Genomic DNA, 11,482 nt, shown 5'->3' with positions numbered 1-11,482 from the left:
GGTTCCTCAACGAGCACAGCTGCCTCCCATATGCTCTGGATCTGAATGGGAAAGCCAGATCTGCTTCCATAGCTTGTACTAATAGCCAGGATACTTGAGTTATTGCCAGTAAAATAGCCTTACAAAAAAGAAACAACACGAAAACCTTCCCGGGATGCAAGAGGCTTAGTCTCCAATCGCTACTTTGATGCCTGTTCAGGGACTTCATGTTAACCAGTAACAGGATAGTATAAGTGCATAAACCTTGCAGAAGGACTGGCAGAAGTTGTGTGCCTTGAGCACAAAGTCTGGGAGATGCTGGTTTGATCTATACCTCCAGATGCCAAAGTTGGGCAGTGAGATCAGTCGCCTGCAGTATGAGCTCCCTGACGCAATATGAAAGCAAGAAGAGGGACAGGCATCCTGCAGTGTTTCGACATCCCTGCGTTTGCTGTGACCAGAGCAGGTAAGTATTTGCAGATACTGGATTTAGCATCTTAGCTGAGATAGGAAGGTAAATGTGTAGCTTCACAAAATGAGTTCAGGTGTGAATCTATGCAAGTCTTTTGAGATACAAATGCTGCTAAACATCCTTAGCCATAGAACATAGACAGCTGGAAAAATTTTGTGTCTGAAGTTCAAGGTCTGTGAACATAAATCACAAGCACCTCCCGATGTTCGGTGCCATGAGGAGTATACCCCAGCGAAGCAGAAGTGGGGAAGCCTAGAAGATACCAGTTATGGGCCTAAGGTCCTTAATCTACTACTCCATGCCAAATTTTTTGTTGACGTTCACGTTGTTGCTTTGTTGGTTTTTTTAATACTTCAGTTACAATGACAAGGCATATGATTTACTAATTTTTCATTCTGGCTCACTGAATACTGTTATCTATCTTGAATTTAATGGAGTTTTTTTTTCTTCACAGTCTTCTAAAGTACCTTATTCTTATTACTTCTTCTGAAGTATGCATATTTTATAGAAACTTACAACCAAATCACAGTTTAATTCTGTAATTATTTCCTTTCATTCACATCAAAAGCTGAAATGTCAGTCAACAACAAATGAATTGTCAGGAGCAAATCTAACTCTCTGAAGATGAAGCAACCATCAGAAAATAATTTATACTAAGCAAGCTGAGAAAAACGCCACATACACACATTAGAACAAATTTGTAGTTGTATTTTATTTAATCAATTAAAATCTACCTTAAGAACACAAAATCAAATTTGGTAACCCAATACATTGGATTAGAGAAAGCTTCAAGCTTTTAAGCACAAGCCAGAAGTCACAGTCTCAAATGAGAGTTTCAGAGGCCAAAGCAATACACTGGAACAAAGTAGTATTTTTATGTGGAGGCATGCTCCTTGCACCTAGCATGGTTTTGAGTGCAGTATTTTTCTAGCTGTCAGTTATAAGAAGCAGCTTTTGTATTTTTTTTTATAGTTGTTTGTTGCATTGCTTATCTAGGCCCTGGATTAATGGAGAAAACAGGCAAGATTAAGCACTCGCCTGCCCAATTACTACCAACAGACAATTTAGATTGTGGTAAAGCTAGCTTTATTTAAATGAGGTTCAGACAAGAATTAACTTTACATATTATTAACAGCTTTGGAGCTACAAACATAAGAATCAGGATTACACAGGTCATGCTATTGTTATTTCCTTTTACCTGCTGCAGTTATTGCAATATGGCTTAACGTACATAGGTATACAATTTGTACAAATTCAGCCAAGTTTGCACTTGTGAGGTGTTATTAAGAGCATGATTAACTTGCAAGCCAAATTAAACCTGTGGAAACCAACCGAGGTTGTTGGAATTGCCCAAAGCTAAGGGGGGAAAGCTGCTGCTAACGATGGACAGAGATAGACTGGATTGTTTGAAACCACATTGTTCAGCTTTAAATATTTATATAATTTGCTCTGAGGTAAGGAAAAAAATCTTTTGATGCTTCCACACAGGGCAGCACCAGATGGTGCAATCACACCAGTGCAATCAGTCACATTGCTTGCTGTATGTGCGGCCTCGAGGAGAGGCAAGCACCTGCCATAACGAGCATTTGTACACTAAAAGTTGATTTTAAAATAAATTACTATACAGGTAGGATAGTGAGCTATTGTTCAACTTGATGGGCATCGGTTTCACAAAGTGCGATCTGTAACCTTCACTTTAGAAATCAGAGCAGAAAGTACGGACTTGTACCCCATGTTTGATTTTAATGTAAACAACAAAAGAGAGAACCAACTCCTGTTGTGGACAGACATCCCAGGACTCCCAGTCCTGGGGCTTCTTTCTATCGTTAAATCACCCTGCTCATTCTGGTCTACAGCCGTTATCAGTCCAATCCACCTTACGTGAAGGTTTTTTAAGATCTCAGCACCCCAAAGGTCTCATCAGCTTTTTGCAATCCAAGGCAGAATCCATCACCAAGCCCTTACCCTCCTTCCTACTCCCCCCTCTCAGGGAAGGTAGGGAATTGACAGGAGCGAGGAGGATTTCAGGAAATGCTGTGGTGGGAAGGAGGTTCAGGCAGGGCTTGGGAAAGGAGGAAGCTTGTATGCAGGAAGGATGTTAGATGGTGTAGGTAAAGGCTTGGGGTTGGATGGGGCAGTGACCAGAAATGAGCAGACTCTGGAATGAGAAGGGTGCTATTTGAGGGTTGTGGTACCACTGGGGTTGCTACATGAGCAAGACAGCAGGGGAAATGGTAAGTCTGGAGGGTTCTCAGAAACCAGGGACTGCAAGTAGAAGTAGTTGGTGGATCTGACACAGGTCAGGGCTCTCCTTTTGTGTTTAGAAATATCATAGTTCTACGTTAAAATCAGAACTGGGTTTAGGATATACATATAAATATTCAAAGCAAGACAGCCAAGTTTGAGAGATTTTACAAGGGGAAAAACCTGGAACAATAAATAGGAAACTACATGTTATCAATTTCCGCTCCAATGGTATCAATTTCCTCTCCAGGCTACTCTACAAAATTCATTTAAGGGTACGCCTAAATGGTACAGAAGTATCATAGCTCTACATTAAAATCAGAACTGGGTTTAAGACATACATATAAATATTCAACACATTACAGTCCAGTCCTGAGACCTGAAGTCTGGAACAACAGAAAAAGGGTATTCTCGATCTCCCTTCAAGCTAGACTGTAGAAGTAATTTCCGACTAAATCAGGCCTGCACAAATACAACTGAAGGACGGATAGAGATACCTAAATGGGACTGAAAGGCAGCAATCTTGAGCATCTTGCTCAAGAATTTGTGCGTGATCCAGTTCCTGCTGTTTGATAAAGACACGTCTGCTACTCGGCCAGAAGTCTCGTGTTCTCGTCAGTCAGCCCTCCTCTTCCCCCTCACACACAAGTCGAGCAGCACCTACAGCCACTCGTAGGTCAAATCAAGGCAGCTACGGAAGATGTGGAGGGTACGGGAGACTGTGGAAAGAAAGGAGGGGGATTCAGGGATGAGTGGGAGATTCAAGGAGATGGGACAGACAGGACACACATCAATCGAAGGGACGGTAATAACTGTGGCACAAATTTTAGTAGTCTGTCCATTCCCTCAGTTGTTCATCTCCAGTCTAAATGGTAAATTTTGGGCAGAGGCAAATGACCTTCAAATGGAACACGTGGGGATAGAGCCAATATTAAAGGCATTTTTTTTTTTTAATAGAAATGACAAAAAAGGTGAGGTTTTCAAAAGAGCAGATGTTAACATCCAAGAATAAAGGGTAGTGAATAAAGCTCCTGGTTCTGTCGCAGGATTGTCATTTGTTCTCTAGGACTGGCACCTCTCCAAATGCCACATGGATGCTTAGCACATCTGAAAGAAAGACGAGAGTAAAAAACTTTATTAATGACAACTTTCTCAAGAATATCTTATTTTCCCAAGCAGTTCTCAGAGATAAAGGTCTCCTGACTTAGTTAAGCAAGTGCAGTAAATATCCTAGGGAGAGACTATACCTATCATTTCTGATTCAGATTTCACTGAAGTGCAAAGAGCTTTGGTACATGAGGCACTCCAGGTTTACCATGGAAGGCAACACTCACATCCTTTAGGACTTTAAAAAGAGCTTTGTTAGAGAGGAAGCGTGTTTGCGGATTAAGTCCCATACATTAAACACATGCCATATAAGTGTGTGTCTAGGAAAACTGGAAATCACATTTTCTACTTCCCAGAAATACCACCCTAAACTACAGGGCAAGTCAAAGGCCACTAAAGTGAGGGTAGCTGAACAGAAAAGAAACAAGGTGTTGAGTAGCCAGAGAGAGAGGCAGTAAAGTGCGAAGGGGGGGCGGGAAATCTGTGGCCTGTTGGTTCAACTGGGGAGCAGTTGCCTTTCACCAGAATAATTAAAAAAAAAAAAAAAAAACAACCAAAACCCCAGTTCTACAGACCCCCAAAACTATTTTGAAAAAAGAAAGAAATTGCTGGTTAAAAATGCTACTTACATTCAAGGCCTCAGGAGCCACCGAGTTCTGACTTTGTGGACTATCACAAGATGTTCCTCCTTGGCAACTATCATCCTCCCATGCCTGTGTTTTCCCATCTTGCACTGGCAGGTGATGTTCTTCCTCACTTTCTCTGCATGTTTGTTGACCTGTATGTTGGTCTGGGATTTCCATAGCCTGCCCAATTTCTTTTTCCCTTAATTTTGGTGGGTGTACGTCTAGGGGGTCTTTGGTTGAATCTTCTGAAGAACTTAGTTCTAGTGTTGATTTCTGAAGTCTCACACTTTCCCTTGAAATGCCTTCAGGGCTAGTCACAATTGTTAAAGAATTCTGACTTTGTCCATCTTTCGGCATCTCAGAAGTTAACGGCATGTCTTTTGTTTTTTCTACAGTTGCATGAATTTCTGCAGACTCTGTTAAGGTAGCAGTTTTCACTATTCCAGATTGCTGGAGCTCTTGTTCTTTACTCCGTATCTCTTCCTCTTTTACTGGAAGTTGATGATCCACCTGCGTACTTCCCAGAAGTTCAGGTATATTTGTATCTGATGGGCTTTTCCCTATGGACTTAATGTGCTGCTCTGACTCAAAGGCAGCTGACTCTTCTGTTTCTGCAAGTTTGTGAACAGCTGTCTGGATGGCATTCAATACAATTTTTGTACTCTGGGACTCTACAGTCACAGACTGAACAACATCCTTCTCAAATTCTGTGTGGGTGAGAGGCAGACTATCACTTAGAGGAACACCCTTTTCTTCAGGTTGCCCTGTACTCTGGGGCCTCTCTTGCTCCTCTGATACTCCGTTCATGGAAGCAGAAGTTATTTGAGGCTCAGGTGCTTCTGCACTACCAAGCTCTGCAGTCCCACAGCCTGAATAGTCAACAATAGTAACCTGGACCTCTTCAGAAGCCATTTGCTTTGGTGTGGTTGCCAAGGGCTGTACAGTTTTGGCTGTCGGGTCTGCAGGTGTTACGGTTTCTACCATGACATGCTCTTCAACTGCTGCAGCTGCCACAGGCACAGGCACTTTCAGAGCCTCCAAGCTTTCAGCTTGCAGGAAGGCTGAGTCAGAGCCTTCCTCTTGCACAGTTAAACCATCTTGCTGGACAGCAGTTGAACATTCATCACCTCTCACAGCTTCCCATTTTCCAGATTCAAATACTTCTTTGGCTCTTTCCATTGATTGCTCATTTTTGTTATCTTCTTTCTGAAAGTCTTGACAGTTTGAGGTTTCTACAAGTTCTTGTTCTTTTTCCACAGTCTCTTCTTCAGCTACGCTGCTTGGTGTTTCACATTTCTTAGGACTTATGTCAGTGAGGACAGTGCTTCCATTTTCAGTGATATCTGGGCATGTTGATGCTAAATTAGATACACTGTCTGCTTCAATCTGTGTGGGAGCCTCAGTGGCAGTGGTATCACTCTTTAAGTGTGTTTCAGTTTCGAGCATAGCATCTTCCATTTTACCGCCTTCGGTTTCATCGCTCTGGGAGGGGGGTTCAGTTGTTTTTTCTCTGCTTTGTGGCTCTAGGATGGGCACAGAATCTTTTGCTGTAATGTGCCTGCCAGCCCCATCCCTCACACTCTGCTCAGCATCTGCAGCTGCTTCTGAGCCAATGGTTTCTGAAGGAAGGGCAGAGGTTTTTACCTCATTCTGCAGCGGAACCTCAGGAACAGTGACTTCTGTGCTTTTTACTCCAAGGAGCACAGCATCATCTTCCTCTTCCTCTCTCTGGGCAGGTGCCCTGCTAGGAACTCCTTTAGTACAAGCTTGCTCTTGCGAGTCTAAGTCAGGAATTTCATCTTGTTTTTCAGGTTTAACGGGGCCCACAGTGACAATTGCTTCTGTGCACTCTGGTCCCACAGTGAGGATTTTGCCCTCTCTTTCAAGCTGCACAGGCTCTTCAGCTGTAAGCCCCAAGGAAGGGGTTTCATCCTCTGTCTTGTCCTGCACCTGTAGAGAATTGCAACAGACCTGTGAAAAAGGGTACGAGCAGAGAGTGACAAGGAATGTTCTGGGTGACAAAGCACCAGAAGAAATGACCAAAAGGAGGAGGGTTATGGGAAGGTGATGACACTGAGATTAGTGGGTCACCAAGATCCCCGCTTGTGTTCAGTTTCTCAGGACACACAGCTCATTAAACAAAGGGCAGCCTAAAGCAAGTGATTGCTGACAGCACTTGAAACAAAGACTAAGCCAGGAAGATGGTGGAGAGGTAGGGAAGAAGGTAGGAACACATTAGCCACAGTAACTCCTGTGCATTTAAAGCCGGAGATAGTGGTGTCATTTTATTTCCTCCCTTTGCAGAGGTACCTCAGCTACAATTGTTATCTCTGCCTACAACTGAAGATACCATCCACTGTGTACGGTACCATATGGGTCACATATGTATCTCAGGTGTTCATATAATATCTTCAGTCACACTGTGCTGTGCAGGAGCCCTAATAACAATTGTTTTGGATCCTAATGGCACCTTCAGATCCATGCACATCATCTCCCACTCCATTTCTGTAGGAATCGCATCAACCTCATTCTGCACACAAGCCTCAGTGGCTGCTGCTTCTGGACATCTATGTGTGTGTCTCACTGGAAATGAACTTGAGTTGCCTCAGGCTGCACAAGGAAGGTCCTTGACAGTAATATTGCCACAACCTCGTTCTAAATTAGGTATAATATCTAACACTTTCTCATTTTTTCTTTGACAAATCAACCTTTCTGTTATATGTAATACTTACTGCAGTCTGTACTTCTGGAATACATTCATCTCTTGTCTCATCTACTGTCAACTCTGTTACAGGCAGTTTCTCTTGTTCTGAAGGCTCCTGCTTTGCAAATGACTCTTCCTTGGGAGTGGCTGCTTTGATGCTGTGAAACTCTCTGTCGCGTGATGAAGGTTCCTCTACTGTCCTCTGCACTTCAGATATTTCTTCATGGTCTTCTACAACTGCTTCTTCACATGCCTGCCACTGGCTTTCATCTCTCAATACATCTACATTTTCACATCCTTCTGTGCTTTCTTTCATTGCAGCAGATATTTCACTTCTCTCTGAACCTTCGTGTAGAACACTCTCTTCAACTCTGTTTTGGCCCTGAATGCTCCCTGCAGTTCCCTGCGGCTGGAGGCCATCCTCCTTGCGTTCTCCTTTTTTCAAGGACTGTTCAAGCAAAACAGTTTCCTCGCCTACAACATTCCCATCTTTAGCATCATCTTTCACTTCCGACTCAATTCCTTGCACTGTTGTAATTATAGTTGCTGTCATGGTTCTTTCACTAACCAGCTGTGCTACCTCTGCTGACTTTACTCTTTCAGCAACTTCGTGAAGAACTTTTTGTGTCTGTTTGTCTAATTCTTTCAGATTTTTTTCAGTGGCCTCTACTTCTTGTACAGGTGTAACTTCCTCTGTAGTATCTGGGGTTTCTAACAACTGCGAAACAGCAGAAACCATCTCAGTTGTCTCCTCAGCAAGGGACACTTCCATTGTTTCTTCAGCGCAGGAGGCTTCTGCTGTCTCCCCCAGAGCTGTCACTGCTTCTGAGGTTAGCTCTAGCTCACTTGCTGTGGTGTCATCACTTATATCCTTTCTCATCTCTGGCACTGTCTTAGCAGCTACCACTGCTTCTTCCACAATAACATCTGATTCAAATGTTTTCTCAGTTTCTTTCTCTTCCTCTTCTTTGGCCTGCTCAATGCACTCTGTCAGAGCAGCAGATATCCAAGATGGTGACCTTTCTTCAATACTAGTAACTGCCCTTTCCCCTTCCACAACGGTAACAGTAACTGCATGCACCAGCCCTTCATGTGCTTGCTCAATTCTTAGGGTCTCCTCTAATTTTTCTGCTCTCTCTTCCTCTGAGGTTCGTTCTCTCATCGCTTCAGCATCTTTCGCTTGTTGGGCTCCAATTTTCTCCTGCTCTGCTGCTTCGTATTCAGATAAAGGAACAACAGCTGGAATATCTGAATCGTCTTCAGTTGTTTCTGCCATGTCCTCTCTTGCTTGTTTAAGATGAGGTGGCTCTGGCTTTCCATCTGACTTTTTCTTCCTGCGCCCAGGCATCAGTTTTCTAAATGGAACCCACGATTCATCTTTTCCAGGCTCACCATCCGATGTTGAATGCTCCACGCTAGATCCCACAACAGAGTCTTCAGTTCTCTCTTCCATTCTGGTTTTGGATCTCCTTCTTGGAGTGACTAACCTTTTAAATGATTCCCATGTTGAAATACCTTCACCTTCAGATGGGCTTCCAGCTTGTTCTGGGGAAGAATTCCCTTGTCCTTGATCACTCTCCTGAGAACTAGTAAGAATTGCATCTGTTGCCATTTCTTTACTCTGTCCAGACTCTTCTATTTTTTGGCTTTCTTGGCCAAGCTTATGTTCAGTTTCTTCATCAGATGATGATGACTTCCTGGCTCTTTTCTTTGAAGAGCCTACACATATAAAAGCTTCCCAGGATACAGAGGTGTCAACCTTTCTTTTGGGCTCTTCTGTGGTTTTCTCTGGTTTCTGGTCTACCCCATTTTCTTTCAATTCTCCCTGATTTTCATCAACAGCGTTTTCAGTTGCAGACACTGCAACACTCTTTGTCTTATCAATTTCTTCTTCTTTATCACTTTCAGAAGGTCTTCTGACACGTTTCTTTGGAGTCACCATCTTTTTAAACGATGCCCAGGGTGTAACACTTTCTCTTTTTCGCTCCACATCTGAAATCACAGCATCTTCATTTTCAGCGACCTGCATTCCATCTACAGATTTTTCCAAAGAAGGAATTTCATTCATCTCCTCAGGAGAAGAAGCAGAACTCTCCCCCTTTTGTTCCTCTGGGCTATCTGGGGAATCTGATAAGTGCTGAATTGGTTCACCCTGTTCCCCTAACTTAGATTCTTCTCTTTTGCCTCTATGCTTCTTTCCAGACAGTTTTTTTAATCCAGTACCTGTAAAGAGTTTCTTTAAAGGGCTGCCTTGTAATTTAGTTTTTTCTTGAGAAGACAGCAGTTCAGCTTCATTTGTGATACCTTCCAGAGGCCTCTTTCCAGCTGCCTCTTCAGGAGTTATTTCTGTGGTTATTTCATCTGGTTTGATAGTATCAGTCATAGCTATGCCAGTTTTTCCCTGTAGTCCTTCATCAGTGGGTTTGATTGACTGTTGATCGTCCTCCTCCGTGTCAACTGAACATTCAGAAGTAGAAAAGGACTTCAATCCAGCAGCACCCAGAGTCAGTTTTGTCTCATGTTCTTTGCTTGCTTTCTTCTCTGTGGTTCTATCCAGAGCTTCTCCTTGTGTGATGTCTTCTGCTGTGGGTGACATTGTCAATTCTGCTTCCTCTGTTTTTTCATCAAATGTTTCTTTCCCCAGTGGAGCAGGTTTATTTCCTTCTCTTCCTTCAGATTTTTTAAGCTGTTCACTAGAAATTGCAATTGCTAAAGATCCTGCTTCAAGTTTCTCTTCAGAGGATATTTCAGTTCTGTCATCTATTTCACACTTCTCAGTTGACTCCAGTTTTTCTCCCACAGGTAGGACTTCTGAGGATGTTTTCAATTCTCCATTCACACTGTCAGTGATAACAGGTACCACTGACCTTGTTTTTAGTGGTTTCTCTGTCACCTCACTTTCTTTCTCTCCTCCTTCAGTTTTTTCTTCCTTTTTACCAAGATCTTCTGAGACTTCCACCACTTCCCTTTCTTGATCATCATCTTCAGCTTTTTTCTCCTTCGCAATTTCTTTAACAACTGCTGCTGCTACATCCTCATTTTGTCCCTGCTCATCGTGCTTGATTAGCTCTTCCTTCTCACTTGCTTCGACTCCTATGGCTGCCACAGTCTTTTTTGATTCCTGCTTCTCACCTTCAGTTTGCTCCTTCTCATGTGCTTCAATAGTTACTGCTGTCACACTCCTTTCTTCATCTTGCTTCTCGAGCTCAGATTTCTCCTCCTTTTCACTGGTTTCAGTTGTTAACGTTGCCCCCTCTTTTTCTTGCTCCTCTTCTTTCATAGGAGACTGTAGTTCATCTTCTTTAGGCTTCCTAAAACTCTTCTTTTTTCTAAATCCAGTCCATCCCTGAGTAAAAAATTTTCTTAATGGCGACGCAGTATCAGTGGCTAAGGCAGCTGACTGAGAACAAATCTCATTTGCTTCTGGTGTTTTAGGAGATTCGTCTTCTGTTTTTTCATTTTTCAGTGTGTCTTCGGTGGTGTCTTCTGCAGAGAGTGCATCCTCAGGCATCGCTATTTCTTCTGAGCTGACTTCTTTTTGATCATCAGCTCCTTCAGGGACTTGTGTTTCTTTTTTTACAGTAAGCAGTTGAACTGGTTCCGATTTTCCCGTCTTTTCCTTCTTTACTGTGAATCTGAATCCAACAAATTTAAAAACCTTTTTAAAACCCAGATCATAAGACTGTGGCTCAGCTGCATGGTCAAGGTCTTCTGTGTCTTCTTCCAAAGACGGCAATTGTTTAACCGTATGAGCATCCTCTTTCTCAGCATCTACACCATCTTTGGCGTTTGAGTCAGATGGACTTGTCTCCATAGTTTCGGTGTCTTGCTTCAAAGTTACACTGGACTGTTCTGTCTGTCCAACTGTTTAAAAAAAAAAAAGAGTTATTTCTCATCTCAATTTAATGTTATATTATACCTTTATATAAATATGTATAACTTCTTTCATTTTTATCAAACTTTCCTAAACAGACATGTTCTACTATCTGTGTGCCTCTTTTATGTGCTACTATTAATTTTTTTTAAGGACTAGTTTTTGTTCTAAGATTACTACAATTCCTTTCCTTCCTCATATCATTGTACAGGTCTTTCCAAAGTTCATTTGCAAATGTACCTTTTGAGCTTATATTCTCTCGTTCTCTTTCCTTCTTTTGCAGGCTTTTTGTTGTTGGATTTTTTTTTGGGGGGGGGTTTTGGGTTGGGTTTGGGTTTTTTTTTTTTTTACTTTAAGGTAAAACTTATGTGAGAAAAAAAATTTAGTTCTATCCCATCATTACTCAAAGAATATACAGAACAATATATGTAATTATTCCTGAAGCAAAGCTCAGTATCCTCTCCATGCAGAGACAC

The 11,482-nt window shown here is 42.3% G+C and overlaps 1 protein-coding gene across 3 annotated transcripts in view; it reads right to left on the bottom strand.

Annotated features, from left to right (window-relative positions):
• Positions 1–1,144: 1,144 nt before the first annotated feature.
• AKAP12 (A kinase (PRKA) anchor protein 12) overlaps positions 1,145–11,482 on the bottom strand; it is a 23,795-nt gene continuing 13,457 nt past the window's right edge. For all 3 annotated transcript variants that reach the window (XM_009324137.1, XM_009324138.1, XM_009324136.1), the window contains exons 2-4: positions 7,161–10,996; positions 4,432–6,378; positions 1,145–3,802 (exon numbers count right to left, since the gene is read on the bottom strand). In XM_009324137.1, the coding sequence (XP_009322412.1) occupies positions 3,794–3,802; positions 4,432–6,378; positions 7,161–10,946 (5,742 nt within the window). In that variant the 5' untranslated portion in view covers positions 10,947–10,996 and the 3' untranslated portion in view covers positions 1,145–3,793. The remainder of the gene's footprint in view (positions 3,803–4,431; positions 6,379–7,160; positions 10,997–11,482) is intronic.

Source organism: Pygoscelis adeliae, unplaced genomic scaffold (genome assembly GCF_000699105.1).
Source record: "Pygoscelis adeliae isolate BGI_AS28 unplaced genomic scaffold, ASM69910v1 Scaffold105, whole genome shotgun sequence".
NCBI classification, from domain to species: domain Eukaryota; kingdom Metazoa; phylum Chordata; class Aves; order Sphenisciformes; family Spheniscidae; genus Pygoscelis; species Pygoscelis adeliae.
This window is presented reverse-complemented; position numbering and strand designations above follow the sequence as displayed.